We start from the raw sequence: 19,252 nt of genomic DNA on the forward strand, positions 1-19,252 counted from the left end.
TGGGGAGGGGTCAGGCAGCTGCTGTGCTGGACGTGGGGGGGGATGAGGGGGAGATTTGGGGATCTCGCTGAGGGGACTTCAGGGCTCTACTATGCCTGGGTGTCCGTGTCCCCTAGGGAGCATGGTGGGGGGGGCAGGAGGACAGGGGTCAGAGTGGGAGCACTGAGGATCATGGCCCCGCGGCAGGGGGGCTAGGGGGGAGCGGCCGTGGAGGGAGGGCTGGGGGGGCGGCTGCGGAGGGAGGGCTGGGGGGGCGGCCACGGAGGGAGGGCTGGGGGGGCGGCCGCGGAGGGAGGGCTGGGGGGGCTGCTGTGGAGGGAGGGCTGGGGGGAGCGGCCGTGGAGGGAGGGCTGGGGGGGCGGCTGCGGAGGGAGGGCTGGGGGGGCTGCTGCGGAGGGAGGGCTGGGGGGGCTGCCGTGGAGGGAGGGCTGGGGGGCGGCTGCGGAGGGAGGGCTGGGGGGCGGCTGCGGAGGGAGGGCTGGGGGGCGGCTGTGGAGGGAGGGCTGGGGGGGCGGCTGCGGAGGGAGGGCTGGGGGGGCTGCTGTGGAGGGAGGGCTGGGGGGGCGGCTGCGGAGGGAGGGCTGGGGGCGGCTGCGGAGGGAGGGCTGGGGGGCGGCTGCGGAGGGAGGGCTGGGGGGGCTGTGGAGGGAGGGCTGGGGGGGCGGCTGCGGAGGGAGGGCTGGGGGGGCGGCTGCGGAGGGAGGGCTGGGGGGCGGCTGCGGAGGGAGGGCTGGGGGGCGGCTGCGGAGGGAGGGCTGGGGGGCGGCTGCGGAGGGAGGGCTGGGGGGCGGCTGTGGAGGGAGGGCTGGGGGGGCTGTGGAGGGAGGGCTGGGGGGGCTGTGGAGGGAGGGCTGGGGGGGCTGTGGAGGGAGGGCTGGGGGGGCTGTGGAGGGAGGGCTGGGGGGGCTGTGGAGGGAGGGCTGGGGGCGGCTGCGGAGGGAGGGCTGGGGGGCGGCTGCGGAGGGAGGGCTGGGGGGCGGCTGCGGAGGGAGGGCTGGGGGGGCTGCTGTGGAGGGAGGGCCGCGCTCACCACTGCACAGCAGCGCCTTGTCCATGAGCCAGATGTAGGAGAGACACTGCTCGCACGACTGCGGGATGCTCACTTGGTAGCTGGCAAACACGTGCCCGTTGTGCTCCTGGACCTGGAGGGTGGGGCAGCTGAGCACGTGCCCAGCCCTCCCCCCGCCCCCTCCCAGGCGACTCTACTCCTGGGCAGTGAGACAATTCACACCCCAAACACACGTGTGTGCACACACACCCAGGATCAGTACTCACAGCACGCTCCTGTTTCCGCTTCTTCTTCTGAGCTTTGCCCTGGTTAGGACACACAAGGTTGGCCTGGTGACCAGGGGACGCCCTAGGAACCCCAAATGTCCAGCACCCCAATGCCCGCCCACCTAGAAACCCTTGAAGCAGAAAAGAAGCCGTGAGGGGTTTGTGTGTGTGGGGGGGGGGGAGGGAGGGGCAGAGGTAGGCGTGGCCACCACGGGAGGTGGGGCCAGGAGGGAGGGTGTGGCCAGGCATGGGCGTGGCCCAGGCCAGGTGGGCGTAGCTGGAGCGCCAGGACTCACTTTAGCAGGCTCGAAGTCGTTCTTGGTGTAGCCGCGAGTGAACTCGTCCAGCAGGGACTGGAAGAGGTTAAGGACTAGGTTGGTGTCCTTCTGGCCGCGCTCGGTGGCCAGGTTGTTGACAACGATCTGGTAGTTCTCCATCAGGTCCTTGTAGCCCACGTGGATCTTCCCATTCTGCGGGGACACAAGGTGTCAGCCCCACAGCCGGGAGGGGGCTGCAGAAGAGATGGGGGGGCCCGCCGGGAGGTCACGTACGGGGACAGAGTACATGGTCTTGATGTTGCTCCTGAATGTTTCAGTGGCTTCGATAAACAGGCTCTCAATGGGGGTCTTCTGGGAGCGCAGGTCGTTGATCTGCAGGAAGAGGAGTGAGCTCCTGGCCGGGCCTCCCCCCAGCCAGGCCAGGCCTGCCTCCACGGGGCCGGCCTCCCCCAGGCCCTGCCGTCTGCTAACCTTGTTGAGCAGGAACTCGTCCAGGAACTTGAGCTCATTGGCGTTGGTGATCTTGCGGTACACCGATTCCCGCCACTTCTCGGACACGGTGATCTTGCCGACCTTGAGGTTGCGGTTCTTCTTCCCCCTGCCCCCAGCCTCCTTGCTTTGTCTCTCGCCTGCGAGCCGGTGCTGCTGGCTGGAGGGCGCTGGGGGTTGCAGAGCAGGGGTGAGGGGAGGGGGGTTCAGGGAAGGGCACTGGCCAGCTTGGGGGTGCCAGTCAGAAACAGGAAGCCAGGACCCCCAACCACAGGCCTCTGTCTGTGGCCAGAAATCCCCACCCCCAGCTCTGTGCCCAGGGCCTAGCCCACCTTCTAGATTCTTCTTCACAGTGGCTTCCAGAACAGCCGGCCCAGAGGCCACATCCTCCATCTCCTCTACGTCCAGGCTGTATTTTTTGTCCTTGGTCTTATGCAGGAAGAGTCTCTTAAAGGTGGATCTAGAAGAGGAAAAAAAGTGTGGTTTCTTTTCTTGCTTTTCTCAGGCTGTGGCCTGGGCTGGCTCTGAGCTCCTGCCTTTAAGAGATCTTGCTGCCCAGCCTCCCACCAGGCTGTGCCCTCACTGTTAAGTGTTTTCCTTTAAGCCATGGGTAGCCTAGCCCTGACTAGCTTCACCAGCAAGGACTCTGCCTAATTTTAAAGAAAGGGGGACAACTGGGTACAGGGGCACAGCTCAGGGGCAGAACTCTGGCCTTGCCTTCCCGAGGCCCTGGGCTCCGTGCCCGGCCCTGGCGAAGGGGAGATGCCATCGCATCTCTCTTCCGTAAGTGGCGAAGTGAGAGAGATCCCGTCTACTTCTCCGCGCCCCCTGGGCCCCTTACTTGGAGTCTAGCTGGGAGCCTGGGGACAGCCCAGTGTCGGGGCCAGCGGACGCGTCGCCCGACTTCTTCTTGTGGATCGCAGCCTTCTTGGAGCTTGACTGGCCATCGGTTTCGGCAAGAGACTGCAAACAGCGCAGGGAGGGCTGGTAAGGACGGGGGGCCGGGGTCGGGCCGGGTCCACACCGCACACACTGCACGCCCACCGCCAACTCCACTCGTGTTTTAACTGGGGGCCACTGTGTGGCTCAAATCACTCTTCACCTTTTTTTCCAGTCCTGGGGCTTGAACTCTGGGCCTGGGTGCTGTCCCTGAGCTTCTTTGTGCTCAAGGCTAGCGCTCTACCACTTGAGCCACAGTGCCACTTCTGGCTTTTTCTGAGTAGTCTACTGGAGGTTAGTCTCACAGACCTTCCTGCCTGGGCTGGCTTTGAACTGCGATCCTGAAATCTCAGCCTCCTGAATGGTTAGGATGGCCGGAGCAAGCCACCAGCGCCAGCCACTGATCTTTCTAACCTGGCCTCCACAGTGCTGGCCCGCAGGTCTGAGCCTCAGGCTGGCCTGCCCCCCCCCCCGGGGCTCTGGCGGCGCTGGCATTACCTGTGTCTTGGCAGGAGACAGCCGGGAGACGTCGTTACTGGATGAGGAGCTGTGCCTCTCCCTGCAGGGCCACAGAAACGCACGTCAGCCCGGCCTGTGCGGGGCCTGGCGGCGCAGTGCGGGCCCCGGCTGGCAGGGGGAGGGCGGGGGTTTCTGGCCGGGTGGGTAGAGGTTGGGTGCTGGGGGGCTCCCTGGAGTGCACAGGAGGCCGGGGACGCTCCCACCACCATCACCAGCTGCTGCACCCTCCGCCCGCGCCCCACAGCCACACCCCAAGCCCGCATTCCTCCCCGTGTCTGCCCGCTGTCCATCCCCCGTGTACCCCCGTACTGCACGTCCCATTCCCTCCACCCCTCCCAGCACCTCCACCAAACCCATCCACCGTTCCTGTTCTATCCATCCCTGCACCACACCCACAAACCACCCACCCACCATCCTCCCCATCACCCACCCACCATCCCCCCTCCACCATCCCCCCACCATCCCCCACCCACCATCCCCCCCTCCACCCCCACCCACCATCCCCCCCACCCATCACCCCCTCCACCATCACCCACCCACCATCCCCCCCTCCACCATTCCCCCCCACCATCACCCACCCACCCATCACCCATCCACCCATCTTCTACCCATGGATGACTATTGTGCACCCCACTTGTTGATGGAACCTGAGGCCTAGGGGTGCTCATGGAGGGGGACCGAGCCCCGGGGGAGGGTGGGCTCACTCTGTGGGCGTGATGGCTCCGGGGGGCCGGGCCGGGTCACTGAGGTCCGGGGACTGGCTCTGCCCGGCACTGGGCCCGCCGGCACCCAGCTTCTTGCCCCGCCACAGCTCCACGGCGGCGGCCAGGCGCTCGGCGGCGGGGGGCTGGTACCGCTGGATGTGGGCGGGGCCGCTGGGGCTGCTGCTCCCCCCCTCCTGGTCTTTCAGGGCTTCGCAAGGGCTGGTGGGCGCCAGGGCCAGGCTGGTGGGCCTCTGTGGGGTGCTGGGGCTCGGGCTCCCGGCAGGGGGCGCCCCCGAGTCTCCCGAGGCCGCGGTGTCCGGCTCGACCCGCGGCTTCTCCATGGGCCACTTCCTCTCGGTGCTGTCCATGGTCTCTGCCGCCACGTCCAAGGGGGTGTCCTCCGTGACCCCCACTCTGTCCTCGGCAAGGCTCTCTCCCAGCTGCGGGACAGCCCTTCCGGAAGGTTCTCGGAGGGTGCAGTCCTCCTTACAGAGCTGGCTGTGCTTGTTCTGCAGCGCCACGTGCTCCAGCCCGCGCTGCCGGCGGGACTCCCGCTTCTCCCGGCTGCTCGGGGCTTTGTCATGGCTTTCGGCTGCCACGCTTCCCTGGGACGCGGAGTCCTTCTCGGGGGGTGGGGGTTCGGCTGGGGCCTCCACCGCCAGCGGCTCTGAGTCCTGCCGGGCGGCGGGGCCCGGCTGGTCCTGGGCGGCGCCTTCCGTGGCGGCCTCCCGCGCTTGCTCCTCGGCCTTCTTCTTCTCCAAGATCATCTGGTTAAAGCTGGTGCGAGAACAAAGGATCAGAGGCTGTGACCCACCACCCCAGAACCAAGGGAGGTCCAGCACCGCACCCCCAACGAGCATCTCCACGTGACGTCTCTGAGAGATGCTTCTGGAGGCCCAGTACAGCCTGCACGCCTGTAATTCTGGCTCCTTGGGAGGCGGCGGCAGAGGACGGAGCTCCAGGCCCGCCAGGGCTGCAGTATGAGACCCGGGATCGACAGGGTGCGCGCGGTCCCCGGGTGTGTGTGGGGGCTCACCTGCGGCGCTGCAGGTGGCCGCGGCACAGGCTCTGCAGGCGGATGACGCGCTGGCGCTGCAGGCGGAAGGCCCGGCGCTGGAGGAAGCCCCGCCAGGCGGCCTGCAGCACCACGGCGGCCCGCGCCCGCGCCCGCGCCCGGCGGGCCTGGCGTGCGCGCCACAGCGCCTGCAGCAGCCGGGCCGCGCGCCGGGTGCGCAGGAAGCGGCGCCGCTCCAGGGCGGCGCGGAACCAGCTCTGCAGCAGCAGGATCTTGCGCAGGACCTCGCGGTGCAGCGTCTCCTGCAGCGCCTGCCGCTCCGTCTCCTTCAGGAAGACCTGCGGGCACACGGGACCTGGCTCAGCACCCTGGCTGCAGCCCGGGCGGGACACTTCCCGTCTGCTTCCAGAACGTTCTTCCAATACCACCAGGGGACCCAGCTCCCCCAGACGGGGCCCCTCCTGGCAGGTTCTGCCTGTCCCCTCCCCACCTCTGTACCCGTCCTGGCGCCCAGGGTCGGGCGGTGGGTTGCAGAGTTGTGGGATTTTTGCGGGCACAGTAATGCTCCACCGCCACGGCCTTCCTCCCCACAGGCGCATTTAGCTCGGCCTCTGCCCTTGGCCAGTGGGCTGGGGGAGGGGGCTCCGGTGACCGTGCGTGGAGCACTCGTTCTCAGCGGAGGGGTGCGTGTCTAGCGTGGGCAGGGCCCTGCTTGCATCCCCTACTGAACAAACAATGCCGACAAGACCTCGAAACGCCCGAAAGAGACGGCTTGGGAGACCCGCCGCTGGCACCGCACCGTGGCTGCGTGGGCCGTCTTGCAAGGGAGGGGGTGTGGGGTAGGGGGTGCACGGCAGCGTGGAGGTGGTGGGGCCGGTACCAAGCAGAGCTCTGCGAGAAGTCATCGCATCTCTGGGATTGGTGTGGTTCTCCTGGGACCCATCAGTCCGCTCGAGAGCAGGTAGTTATGAGAGTCTGACGCCAGCACATCTCTGGCTCCGGTCTCGCCATGTGACCTTTGCTGCGTGTGCCCCAACACCGCGTGCTGTGACCCCCCCCCCAGGGGCCAGGGGAAGCATGGGGAGGGCGTGGCGGGCTGACCTTGGTCCTCCCGATCTGGTAGTTCCTTTTGTCCACCTGCATCCTCTCCAGCAGGGCCGCGATGGCCTCTCTGCAGGGCTGGGCGTTCTTGGGCAACAGAACCTGGAACTGCTCTGTGAAGTCCTGGGGTGCGGGCAGGGTGGGGACAGGGCCGGGAGTGAGCTTCCGGCCGGCGAGAGCCCCGCCCCCAGCCCCGTGGGTGCAGCTGGCACGGGCGCAGGGGGGCCCGCGGGTCCTGCGTGCGGCGCGGCGCGGCTACCTGGAAGGTGTACTTGGCGCTGTAGCCGGAGCGGCGGATGCGCACGGTCTCCAGCATGCCGGTGTAGCGCAGCTGCTGCAGCACCAGCTCCTCGTCGAAACACAGTTCTTTCTAGAATGGCATGCGGGGGGTCAGGGGGGGAAACCGAGGCAGCCACGCCCCGGAGGCCCGGGCCCGGGCCCTGGGGGGACAGGGCTGGACCGCAGCAGCCTCTTCTCTCTGCGCCTGTGGTTTTGAGCCGGGCTTGCTCTGTGACCCAGGCTGGCCTTGGTCACCATGCTCTGGCTTGGATTACAGGCGGGCCCCACATGCCCCTTCCTCCAAAGCCTGCTGGCCCCTGACAGGTCTTTCCTGACAGACCTGAACTCAGGCTTGTACTCAGCTTCTGCCAGTGAGGCACGGTGTGGGGGGGGGGATGCTGGGGACCGGCAGCCTGGGTACCCCCAGTCCCTAGCCCCTGCCTGCATGTTCCCTGCACCGGCTGTTTCTGGGGCATGTGAAGGGCAGCCCCTCCCCCCAGTGCAGCACAGATGCGTTACTGGACACCCTCCTCCTAACCCACCCCACAGCCCATGGATCCGGGGCTATCTCGGGGGTGTGGGTACCCTCTGCCCCTGATGCCTGCCAGCCACACACCTTCTCGGCATTGGAGCGGATGCAGCGGATGAAGAAGGGCTCGGCCTGGCCCAGGGCCTCCAGGAGCTTGTTCAGGGATGTCTGCGGGGGGGGGGGGGGGGGCACGGCGCCGGTGAGCTGGGCCGCACGGGAGCCACCGGCCCTGGGGGCACCGCACGTGGACAGGGCAGCCGCTGGGTGTCCCCGGGCTGGCAAGCACCCGTTCCAGAGCCACCTGTGCCCTGGCCCTGGTGGCAGCAGGCAGGGGGGGGCCAGGCGAGTCCCGGGGACTGGGGTGGGGGTGCCTGGGGGAGCAGCTTCTGTCAGCCCCGCGGGGGGACAGAACCAGGACCCTGCTCCTGAGCCACGACCCGAGCCACCACCTGGGCCACCATCTGCTGCTTCTCAGGATTTCTAAAGGGCCGGACTCGGCACTGGGCTCTGGGTTCAATCCCTCCCACCAGAAGAAAAGGAAATGATGATGTCACCGCTGAAGAGCCGAGGATGAGGGGTAGGGAGGAGTGGAAACATTCACTAGGGGATGCCTCGAAAACAATGTCTCTGAGCTTCCTGGCAGTCAGGGAGACAAGGGCAACATGACCTAAGGACAGGGTTGGGTGGCTCTGGACCAGGGCATGGTTGGCACTGGGGGTGGAGCAGGGGTGTGTGTGTGCGTGTGTGTGTGGGGGATGGTGGTGGTGGAGAGGCTTGCGGGCACCCTCACCTGGAACTGAGCGCTGATGCTGGGTGGCTTCTTCTTCTTGTGCAGGTGCAGCAGCGACTTGGTGGTGCGGTCATGCAGTGTCATGCTGATGATGAGCTTCAGGGACTTGGAGTCCAGAAGGTTCTAGGACAGAGACACGGGGTCCGGCCTGCCCTCCGCCAGGCACAGCCAGGGGAAGGAGCGGGGCCTGGCATGTGCTGGGGGGACGTGCTGCCCACCGGGCACCTCAGCTCCGCTCTGGGATGGCTGTGGGGGCCACCGCTGCCGGCCTCCCCCTGGGAGCCCCCCGCGGAACTCCCCTTCTCCCGGCCAGCCTCCGCAGTGCTGGGAGTGCGGCAGGTGCCACCATACCCGGCAAGGGATGTGCTCCGAGGGCAGGCGGCGAGCCACAGCAGGCGGCGCTACACGGCGAGCTGGTGCGCACAGCAAGCCTGGGCCCACCCTGCACACGGTGCGCATGTGCACGTGCGCACCCCAAGTCTGGCAGCCTGCTGGTTCTAGGAATTTTGTGGTAGGGGACAATGAAAAGGATTTTGTTTGGGTTCGTTCTGGGTCTTGGACTCCGGGCCTGGTGCCGAGCCTCGGCTCTTCAGCAGCAGGCGAGCCTCAGATCTCAGCCTCCCGAGTGGCTCGAATGCAGGCGCGAGCGCCGGCGCCCAGTGAATTTTTGTAATTTTCTCTTCCCTGGCTCTCTGTTCTTAGGGGCCGTGGTCCTGAACTCGGGGCTTTGTACTTCCCAGGCAGGTGCTCTACTGCTGAGCCATGCCTCTAGTCCCAGGCTTTTTTGGAAAACTTGAGAGTCTCCCCAAGTAGCTTGGGTGGGTGAGCTGGCTGTGGGGGCGGCCTCAGCCCCAGGCGTGGGATCAGCCACCACAGACGTGGCTCCGGTACCATGGGTTTGCTGTGGGCGGGGAGCCTATCTCTGCAGATCCTCCAAATGAGAAAGCGCCCCCAGGATGGGCTTGCCCCATCCAGGCCTACAGCGGGGGACAAAGCCCTGTCCATGGCCCGTGGGTGGAGGAGACACCCCCAGACTGTGTGTGTGTATATGTGTATGCACGTATGCATGTGTGTACGTATGCATGTGTGTATGTATGCATGTGTGTACGTATGCATGTGTGTACGTATGCATGTGTGTACGTATGCATGTGTGTACGTATGCATGTGTGTACGTATGCACGCGTGTACGTATGCATGTATGTACGTATGCATGTGTATGAACGTGGGTGCGCTGCCGCCCAGCCACGGAAGAGGGCGCTGTGTGCGGAAGGCCTGAAGGGAGCTGCTGTGGCAAGGGCCCCCAGCCCCGCCCCGCCCCCGAGTTTTCGCCGGCTTTACCTTGGGAATGATCTGCTTTTGTTTGGTACCTTTACTCTTCCTGTCAAAACAGTAAAAACGGGATTGTGAACAACAGGGGCCAGGCGGGTGGGGTGGGGTTAGTCCAGCAAGCCACCCTGGCGGGTTAGATCACGACGGACAGACACACAGACAGACAGAGACAGAGAGAGGGAGGGAGGGGGGAGAGAGAGAGGACAGAACAGTGAACCAGCGCCCCAGGGCAGCCCGGTGCCCAGCACTGCCTCTCCAAGGCCCTGCTCTGCCCCTGTGCTCTGTGGCAGGAGAGGGGGAAGCTGGGGGGGACCCCCTGACCCCTTGGGGGCTACACCTGTGTGGACAGGAGAGGGGAGCGAGTCTGGGGCTGGGGCAGGGACCGTGCTTAGCAACCCGCAGCGTGGACTGTGCTACAGCGGCAGCAGCTCCTGCCTGTAATCCCAGCGCGGGCAGAAGCTGGCAAGACCCCGTCCTCAGCAGCCAGCCAGGTGTGACGGGCTCGCTTGTCATCCCAGCTACCCGAGAGGGTGAAGGTCGGAGGACCGGGGTCGGAGGCTGGCCTGGGCAAAAAACAACGTGAGCAAAGAACGGGGGGCTGGGCCAGGTGGCAGAGGCTTCCTACAGCAAACCCACGCCGGGACTCCAGCTCCAGCACCACAAGCAAAGAATCAGAAAGAGAGCAGGGCAGGGCAAGTGTCTGCCGGGCCAGTGGTTAAGTTCTAGAAAGAACCTGTGTCTATGCTGGGCCATACTGTTAGCACTGGGTCTGCTTAGGGACTCGGCCCTCGGTTTGAACCAGAGCCTTCTTGATTACCAGGTGAGAGGAAAAAGAAAGTGGCATCTTTAGTCCAAGGTAGACGGGACAGCTCTGGAGCTCTTACTGAACTTATAGTTTTCTTTTTTTGTCAGTCGTGGGGCTTGAACTCTGGGCCTGGGCGCCTTTCCTCAGCTCTTCAGCTCAAGGCAAGTGCTCTACCACTTGAGCCACTTCTGTTTTTTTGGGTGGTTCATTGGAGCTAAGTCTCAAGACCTTTGCTGCCCAGGCTGGCTGTGAACCACGATCCTCAGATCTGTCATGAGTAGCTGGGATGACAGGCGTGAGCCACCAGGGCCTGGCTGGCATGGACTTCTGAGACAGGGTGTCACTATGCGGCCCAGACTGGCCCGGAACTCACAGTCCTCCTGCGTTAGCCCCAGTGCTGGGATTACAGGTATGGACCGCCACACCTGGCTACTTGTAGCGCACTGCACGCCGAGGAAAAGGCCAGCGCCAGCCTGCAGCCGCAAGTGCTTTCCAAGGCAGAGCAGCTGCGGGTGTGATGGGAGGGCGGGGCCCACGGCCGCCAGGGCTAGCATTACATCCAGTGACGTCAAAACCCAACCACACGACTGGAGGGCTGGGATGGGAGGGTTTGGAAAATGAAGAACGGGGAGCGGTGGTCAGAATCGAGGGCACCGCACAGAACTCGACGTACACCTCAAACCTCTTTGGACCGTTACTTCACTACACAGAAAGAAATGGATGTTAAAACCGCCTCCATGGGCTGGGAAGGTGGCTCAGTGGTAGAGTGCTCACCTTGCATGCCTGAGGCCCTGGGTTCGATTCCTCAGCACCACAGACACAAAAAAGCCAGAAGTGGCGCTGTGGCTCAAGTGGTAGAGTGCTAGCCTTGGGCTGAAGAGCTGAGGGACAGCGCCCAGGCCCAGAGTTCAAGCCCCAGGACTGGCAAAAACAAACAAAAACCCCTCAATCCCCCCACAAACTGCTTCTTTGCCAAGCATGGTAGCATCCACCTGCAGTCCTAGAACTTGAGAGCCTGAGGCAGGAAAACGGCTTGTGAGCATCCTGGGGTAGGTGGCAAGACCCCAGCTTTGGATAAGAGGAAAAAGAAGACAAAGCATTAAAAAAAAAAAAAAAGAAAAGAAAAAAGTCCCCTGTGGCTGCAGGCGCTGGTCAGCCGCCAAGCGGGGGCCTGGCCGGCCATGCTCAACCCGAGCGAGAGCCCTGGCCACATGCTGGCAGCCCAGATGGCCCCTGGCGGGGTAGGACAGGGGGTCCCCCGGCCTGAAGGCCAGCACCCCACTTTGCAATGGGACCTGGAGTCTCGAGTCCTCTACCAGACACAAGGGGGGCTTTGCTGGGCAAGCTGGACTGGGGTGCAGAGGCCACCCCCATTTCCCCAGCTGTACTGGGCAAGGGGGACTGGCGGCAGGAATGCGGCTCCAGCACCAAGGCGGGGGGCAGGGCTCGGGATGGAGGGCTGGCGGGGAGTGAAGCGCGGGGTGCGGGGCGGGGCGCGGGGGGCCGGGACTCACAGGATGAAGGTGTGGGGCGGCCTGTGCAGCCGGCTGAGGGACCGGAGGAGTCGCCGGGGGTCCCCACCCTGCCAGGGCAGTCCTTTGAGACTCTGGATGATTTGGTTATACAAATCGCTGAGGGTGGGAAGGGGTCGGGGGTCAGAGAGCAGGCGGGGAGTTGCAGCCCGCCACCGGAGCACCCCGCGTCCCGAGTCCCAGGTGGCCCCCGCTGCCTCCCCCAGGCAGGCCGCTGTCCCCGTCCCAGAGGACAGGGGCGCGGAAGGGCACCTGACACCGTAAGAGGCCCCATGGTGCGGGGCTGGTGGACCGCAGCCGTGAGCTGGGGGTGGTGGTGGGGGGAAATCACTTTGCTCAGGCCGGGTCCGGCCAGGCCCCGCGCAGGGCTTGGAAGGTGCAGGGCAGGCTGCGGGAGTGCGCCCGCACCTGCTGGCCATCCACCCCGCAGACAGAGCCAGCCGTGCTGAGGTGAACTTCCAGTCCAGGAAGAGTGGTACCCAGAGTTTTTGGGGGACCAGGGTCTTGTGCTTGCCAGGCAGGTACCCCAACGCTTAATGCTACACATCTCAGCCCTTTCTCTGCATCGGTTTCTTTTTGGGTCGTGGGCTTGAACTCTGGGCCTGGGCGCTGGCCCTCGGCTCTTTAGCTCAAGGCAATTGCTCTACCCCACAGCGCCATTTCCAGTTTTCTGGCGGCTTATTAGAGATCAGTCTCACGGCCGGGCTGGCTTTGAACCCTGATCCTCACATCTCAGCCTCCTGAGTAGCTAGGATGACAGGCGTGAGCCACTGCTCTCTGGGCTAGAACTGAAATCTTTCTGGGGCCTGGTGTTTGCTAGGCAAGCACTGTACCACGAAGCCACACCCTTCCCACCAGGCCACGCCCCTGGCTGCCAAGCCACGTCCCAGCATCCTTAGTGGTCAGTCATGCTTAATCTGTGGGCTGCTGGCCTGGGCGGGGAGGGGGGTGCGCATCAGTGGCCCCTCGTCTGTGTTCCAGGCACCACGCGAGTGCCCGGAAGCACAGCGGCACTTACCTGCGCCCCGTCGCCCTCCAGGGAGGCACAGTCACCACCGTCACGTCTGGGCCTCGTCAGAGCGCTCGGGGCGCCTGCAGGCACCCCTCCCCCCCCCCCCCCCCCCCCCGGCTGATCGGCGTCTGAGCACTGGACGCTGCCCTCACCTCTGCCCTGCATGGCCCGGGCAGGTGGCTGGTGAGCTGTGCCTCCCTGGTCTCAGGCGGAAAGAGCCCTGTCTTCTACTTACTTCTTGCTTTCACAGAAAGCAATGATGTCCTCAAAAGTGCTCCTATCCAACTCCTCAGAGCGGTCAAATGAGAAATCTAGCATAGAACAGCTGCAAGGGAGAAGGCCAATGAAGCTCAGCTCCCGGGTCCCGGGGGCGGCGCCGCGGGCCGGGCGGGAGACCCTGCCGCGCATGCGCTCACAGGCCACGGCTCAGCCAAACAGGAGGAAAAAAATGGAAAACTCCAAAGCGCAGAAGCACGTGCAGGATGGGCTGGGAAGGCGGCTCCGTGGTAGAGCGCTCGCTAGCATGCATGAAGCCTTGGGTTCCTCAGCACCATACACAGAAAAAGCCAGAAGTGGCGCTGTGGCTCAAGGGGTAGAGTGCTCGCCTTGAGCAAAAGCAGCTCAGGGACAGCGCCCAGAACCACAGTTCAAGTCCCAGGACTGGCAGAAGAAAACAAAACAAAACAAAAACAAACAGCGGCACATGGAGGAATGTGTTCTTTTATCTTTTGTGAATAAAAAAGGTCAACTAGGATTGTTTTCTCTTTTTGGAGACCAGATCCGCCTGTGTGCCCTGGCTGCCCTAGACCGGGTGAAGTTCCTCCCCAGCACGGGCCAGGACACCCCTTTCTAAAAGCAGATGCTGCACTGTGCCTCACACGGTCACTTAACCAGCGGCCAGCCCTAACTCCGCTGCCTGCTTTCAAGACTCCCTGAAGAAGCAGCGCCAATGGCCCCCGCCTGTCATCCTAGCTACTCAAGAGGCTGACGTGACGATTGGGGTTCAAAGCCAGCCTGGGCAGGAACATCCATGAGACTCTGATTTCCAATAAACCACCAGAAAATCAGAAGTGGTGCTGTGGCTCAAGGGGTAGAGCGCTCGCCTTGAGCTGAAGAGCTGAGGGACAGCGCCCGGGCCCAGAGTTCAAGCCCCATGACCACCACCACCAGCAAAAAGACTCCCTGAAGTTTTGTGACGAAGAGGCTGAAAATGAACTGCTTTTCACTTTCAAAGGGAAAGTCTGGGGAGTTCCTGCTTTGGGAATTTGTGAACCTTGAAGGGAAAAAAAAAGTCCAGGACGGGCAGCCCCGAGCCCGTGCGCAGCCTGCCGGCCTGCTCCACCCGCCCAAGCCCTGACGCCAGGCTTTGCGCATGCTCAGCGAGTGCACAGCTGCCCGGGCCGGGGAGAGGGGCCCTCCTAGGAGCTCCGGCTTGAGCTGCCCCGCTTTCCCCGCAGCAGGGGAGGCCGAGCAGCGGCCTTCTGCTCCTTCCGGTGCACAGGCTGCTGGGTGGCCGTGGCATGGACACAAGGCGCCTCAGGAAGCTTCCACCGAGGCTACTTTCTCTAACGGCTGTGGAGTGGACCAATCAAGGCCTTGCTCACCGGTACAGCTTCTCCGACGGGGTGCCGGCCGCTCTGGGCTGCTCTCCGGGGCCCTGGGGACCAGGGCTGCTCGCGTCTGCTGGGGACAGAGGGACGCTGCTGTGAGGGGCTCCCACACCCCCGAGGCCCGGCGCAAGCCGGGCAAGTGCTCGCACCACCTCGAACTCATGATCCTCCTCCGCCTCACCTCCCAAGTACACAGCACCAGCGCTGTGTCTCACCACAGATGCCTGCCATTAGTTTTTGTTTGTTTAGGTTGGTGTTAAGGCTTGAACACGGCCTGGCGCTGTCCCCGAGCTCTTTTGCACAAAGCTAGAGTCCCACCACTTTGATCCGCAGCTCTGCTTCTGGCTTTCTGGTGGTTCATGGAGATTTAGAGTCTCACCAGGACTTTTCTGCCCTGGCTGGCTTCAAACCATGATCCTCCGACCTCAGCCCTCCTGCACGCTAGGATTCCAGCTCTGAGCCGGTGACGCCTGGCTGCTTGCCACCATTTTTTTTTTCTCTTTGTCTCTTTGCAGTACTGGGATTTGGACTGAGAGCCTCACGCTTCCTAAGCAGACACTTTACCACTTAACCCAAACCCCTAGTCTTGCCTTTCCTCATTCTGCTTTATTTTTCAGAGCGCTTGTATTTGTCCCTGGCACCAACTTTGGATCACAATCCTCCAACTTGTGGCTTCTCACATATGTGGGATTACAGTATGAGTCACCACACCGGGCCTGTCGGGTGAGATGGGGTCTTACCTCAAACGGCTACCCAAGTAGCTGGGATTGGAGGTATACACCACTGTGCCAGGCCCTCAGATCTTTGTTCTCATACTTAGTCCCAAACAATACAGCCTAACAAGAAGTGCTTTCATGGTAACTATTGGCTGCTGTGGCAGGGGGGTGGGGGGGTGAAGTTTGGGGGGGGGGGGGGACTCCTCACAAAGATGACATGTGACCAAAGGGACGGAGCACGTGCAGACTCTGCGCTCTGTGGAGGTCCTTACTGAAGGACCACTGTGGCTACGTCTGAGGGACTGGAAAGTTCTGGAGCCAGCTGGCAGCAGAAGCTGGGTGCTGGGTTCGCGTGGATGGGGCCACGGTGCCCGGATGGGGCGCCCCTACCTGCTGCGCTCTCGGCCCTCTCTGCGCGCAGGCGCCCTGCCTCCCGCAGCACGGCCACGGCCCGGAGGGCGGCGCGCAGCACAGCCCAGCGGAACACGGCCACGGGGTCCATGCCGATGAGCTCACGCACGAAGCAGCTGTCGCTGCCCCGCAGCAGGGCCACGATGTCCGGCCTCATGTAGTCCATGTTCTTCTCCCGGAAGTCCTGGCGGGGACGGGGGAGGCACAGCGTCACCCCAGAGGTCAAAGGGCTGGGACGGGCAGGACAGGGCCATCCCGAGAGCTAGGGACTCGTTGTGCACCCCAAAAACCTATCCCACAGCCTGGCTTGCACGGAGAGCTCAATCCAAAGACGTGGCAGCCTGGTGCGCTGTCCCCTCTCCCCCCCCGGATGCGGGCGGGTGGGCCCCGCACCTTGATCTGGTACTTGACTTTGCCTGCAAAGTGCTGGATGATGAAGGCGGGCTCCAGCACCGGGGTACCCAGGAAGTACTTGTTGTCCTCGTGCTGCTGCTTGAACTTGGCCAGCAGCGTCTGGCTGGTGGCGTGGGGGAAGCTGGGGAGAGATCACGGCTTCAGGGCAGAATGGTGGTGGGTGGCAGGTGGCATCTCCCTCTTCAGGGCAGCGGGGGGGAGGGGCAGCAAAGGCCAGCGCTCTGTGTGCGGCCAGCCGCATGCCCCGCCCACCCCCACCTGGCTGCCCACCGCCCGGGCTTGGGGACGTGTGAACATCTGTGCCAGCTGAGCCCTGGACACGGGCCCACTGCAGGCAGCCTCCAAAACCACCTCAGGCTGGAGAGGCTGCGGGTTTTGGATCATCTACACCTTCACGCCAGGTTGGGGGGGGGGTCACCCCCTGTGCCCTGGATGGAGAGAGGGGGGCGAGGGTGGGGCCGTGCTCCCCGTGCCCGGCTGTCTGGCAGGAGCCGCCCTCGGCCGGGCGCACTCCGCCTGGGCGTGGCCTCACTGCGCACCGCGGCGCCAGGCGCGGGCAGATGCCCGGGGCGGGGGCTCAGCACTGCAGGAAGTGGGGGATGCGGAGCTGGGGACACGACTCAGCTGCGAAGATCTACGCCATGGTAGCGGACCGTTTTTAGAAAGGTCAGAGTGCAGGGACTAAAACCTCCAGAGAACAGAAGACGACGCAGCCAGGTGCCAGCGGCTCACGCCTGTCATCCTAGCTACTGAGAAGGCTGAGATCTGAGGATCGCGGTTCAAAACCAGCCCGGGCAGGAAAGTCTGTGAGACTCTGACCTCCAATAAACAACCAGAAAACCGGCGCTGACTTTGAGCAAAAGCTCAGAGACTGCGCCTAGGCCTTGAGCTAAAGAGCTGAGGAACAGCGCCCAGGCCGAGTTCAAGCCCCATGGCTGACAAAAAAGAAAAAGAACAGAAGAGGCCAAGACTGATCAGCCGGGCCTGGCTTACGAGCCCTGGAAATTCCTACCTCCCCCTGTCTGTCTGTCTGTCTGTGTCCGTCTGTCTCTGCTGCGCCAGGCAGGTACTCAGCCGGGACTGGCGAGCACCCATCTCAGGGCCGCTCAGCCTGCCTCCGTGTATGCATTCCACCCGAGTTGGCGGCAGAGCAAGCGACGCGTCCAACCCATCCTGAGCGGGGATTTGGTCTGAGGCACTGGGGTGAGACCCCACCAGCCCTGTGGGGTGTCGTGAGGTGTGACCCTGTCTGCAGAGGGGACTTTCCATGGGAACAGGGCCCTAGAACGCTCGCCAGGGAAGCAGGCATCACAGTGGGTGCTGTACAATGTGTCTGATGTCCGTTGAGGAAGAGGAAGAGGAGGGAGGACAGGGAGACAGAGGCACGGTCAGGAAGAGGCAGCTGCAGGCCACAGAGCCCTGGAGGCTGGAAGAGCTAGGAACTGTCCTGTCCTAGGAGCTCTGCAGAGAACAAGGCCGGCATGCAAAGGCCTGGAAGGTGGTGGAGCCTTTAAGAGGCGGAGCCTGAGGAGGAGTTAGGTCGTGGGGGCGTGGCTGAGGGGCAGGGCACTCTGTGAGGCAGGGCAGCTTTCTCCGCTGAGTGCTCCCGCCACAGTGCTCGGCCTCACCACAGGCCAAGCCCCCAGGGACCGGCTGGGGCCGCTGGCTCGGCTGGCCCCAGCACCAAGGCTGCGCCCTGACCTGGCTGAGAGCCAACCTGTTTGCAGCCACCCGGCTTACCCCGGGAAAGCAGTGGGGCAGGGTCCCCCGATCTTAGCTGTCCTTCCAGCCTTGCCCGGCCCCGAGACGTGTGTGCTAGTGCCTGCAGCAGCCAGCTGCACTTTACACACACGAGGCTCAGGGCTGGGGCTGAGACCACGTGAGACTGTGTGCGTGTGTGTGTGCACACACGCACGGGCTGGGCCCAGGGCTGGGTGCGACGCTGGCGGGCACTCACTTGCTCTCCTCGTCCAGCAGGTAGAAGAGGCCGGTGGGCTTCTTGCTGATGAGGTGGATGCAGCCCACGTTGTCGGTGTAGTCGATGTTGTGCCAGGCGATGCCCTCGCTCTGGTACTCTTCCTGTGGGGGGAGGGGAGGGCCAGCACCCCTCAGACAGGGTGTGTGTGTGTGCATGAGCACGTGTGTGCACGTGCACTAGTCCTGTGACTTGAACTCAGGGCCTCACATCTGCTGGGCTCTCCTGCTCAGGGCTAGCACTCTACCGCTCGGGCCACTCCTCCAGTCCCGCTCGGATGTGGCGTTTTACCACTTGAGGTGCTGGGGATGAGGGCCCAGGGCTCCATGTGTTGCCAGTCTGTGCATTGGTGTCTAGCCCTTTAAAAGGCAGGGCCTGGCGCCTGGTGGCTGAGGGCAGCTGAGGTCCTCCCTGGCCTCCAGGCCGGTGGCAGGGGCCTCAGGGGCTCTGACGACGCCTTGGGTCAGCAGTGGTCAGCTGCCACCCCGCGTGGGACACCGGCCGCGAGCCTGAGCTGCAGAGCTAACGTCCTCACAAGGCAGCCGCCTCGAGCCCTGTTCCAGCCACAGACAGCCAACCGCTGACACGCGTGCTACGTGAGCACGCCCACGTCAACACGTAAGCAAGACGGGCATGGCGTGGGTCCGGAGCGGCCCACGGCCACCTCAGCCTGGTGTCCATCCTGTCCCTCTCCCGCCCGTGGCTCAGCGCACAGCAGCGTGTTCCCTGCCCAGCAAACCACAGCTTCCCAGAGAATGAAACCCTGCACACACGCACACACGCACGCACACGCACGCACATACACCAGGAGCAAGCCAGAACCAGGCACACCCACATCACCACTCACCCAGTCATGACACCCAGGAGGGCACACGTGGAGCAGTGGATAAACACAAGGGAAGATGACTGCCCTAGAAAATCCTGGATGACGCCGCTAATACACCCTGTGACCACAGCTGGAGGAGGGGAACACACCAAGGTGCCCAGGACTCGGGTCCCAGTGGACACGGAGGCCTGAGTGCACACGTACCGCCCTCCGCCGCGCATCTGGTGGACACGGGGGTGGGGAAGCTGTCTCATGAGGCACTTTGCCCAGGATGGCCTCGAGTCACAATCCTCCTGACTCCGCCTCCCCGCATCCAGGTGCAGGCACTGGGCCAGGCGAAGCCAGGAAGTCTTCCCTGCACCTCACTGCAGTCCGTACCGGCGCCTTACCTGCTCCAGCTTGAAAATGTGCTGATTGAAGTAATACTGCAGCTGCTCGTTGGCGTAGTTGATGCAGAACTGCTCGAAGCTGTTCCGCTCAAAGTCTTCAAAGCCAAAAATGTCCAGGACCCCGATGGACAAGCACTGGGGAGGTGAGGGACGGGTGTTCAGTGCGGCCTTCCCGGGGGAGCATGCAGGGACCGCTGCTACCAGCTTAGCCTTCATCTTGGAAGCAGCGTGTGTGTGTGTGTGTGTGTGTGTGTGTGTGTGTGTGTGTCTGTGTGTGTGTGTGTGTGTGTCTGTGTGTGTGTGTGTGTGTCTGTG

The 19,252-nt window shown here is 63.9% G+C and overlaps 1 protein-coding gene across 12 annotated transcripts in view; it reads right to left on the reverse strand.

The window, feature by feature from the left end:
• LOC138817710 (unconventional myosin-IXb-like) overlaps nt 1–19,252 on the reverse strand; it is a 67,260-nt gene that overhangs the window by 3,354 nt on the left and 44,654 nt on the right. For 4 of the 12 annotated variants that reach the window (XM_070008288.1, XM_070008286.1, XM_070008295.1 and 1 more), the window contains exons 10-31: nt 18,938–19,072; nt 17,705–17,826; nt 15,727–15,868; nt 15,313–15,517; nt 14,201–14,279; nt 12,832–12,921; nt 11,567–11,683; nt 9,257–9,296; nt 7,919–8,041; nt 7,216–7,296; nt 6,580–6,690; nt 6,321–6,443; nt 5,241–5,557; nt 4,205–4,981; nt 3,480–3,540; nt 2,884–3,005; nt 2,375–2,502; nt 2,025–2,212; nt 1,827–1,925; nt 1,572–1,745; nt 1,276–1,314; nt 1,031–1,142 (exon numbers count right to left, since the gene is read on the reverse strand). In XM_070008288.1, the coding sequence (XP_069864389.1) occupies nt 1,031–1,142; nt 1,276–1,314; nt 1,572–1,745; nt 1,827–1,925; nt 2,025–2,212; nt 2,375–2,502; nt 2,884–3,005; nt 3,480–3,540; nt 4,205–4,981; nt 5,241–5,557; nt 6,321–6,443; nt 6,580–6,690; nt 7,216–7,296; nt 7,919–8,041; nt 9,257–9,296; nt 11,567–11,683; nt 12,832–12,921; nt 14,201–14,279; nt 15,313–15,517; nt 15,727–15,868; nt 17,705–17,826; nt 18,938–19,072 (3,385 nt within the window). The remainder of the gene's footprint in view (nt 1–1,030; nt 1,143–1,275; nt 1,315–1,571; nt 1,746–1,826; nt 1,926–2,024; nt 2,213–2,374; nt 2,503–2,883; nt 3,006–3,479; nt 3,541–4,204; nt 4,982–5,240; nt 5,558–6,320; nt 6,444–6,579; nt 6,691–7,215; nt 7,297–7,918; nt 8,042–9,256; nt 9,297–11,566; nt 11,684–12,831; nt 12,922–14,200; nt 14,280–15,312; nt 15,518–15,726; nt 15,869–17,704; nt 17,827–18,937; nt 19,073–19,252) is intronic. The other 8 variants (XM_070008291.1, XM_070008296.1, XM_070008298.1 and 5 more) reach the window with 5 other exon arrangements.

Source organism: Dipodomys merriami, unplaced genomic scaffold (genome assembly GCF_024711535.1).
Source record: "Dipodomys merriami isolate MVZ:Mamm:240054 unplaced genomic scaffold, mDipMer1.0.p SCAF_70, whole genome shotgun sequence".
NCBI lineage: Eukaryota > Metazoa > Chordata > Mammalia > Rodentia > Heteromyidae > Dipodomys > Dipodomys merriami.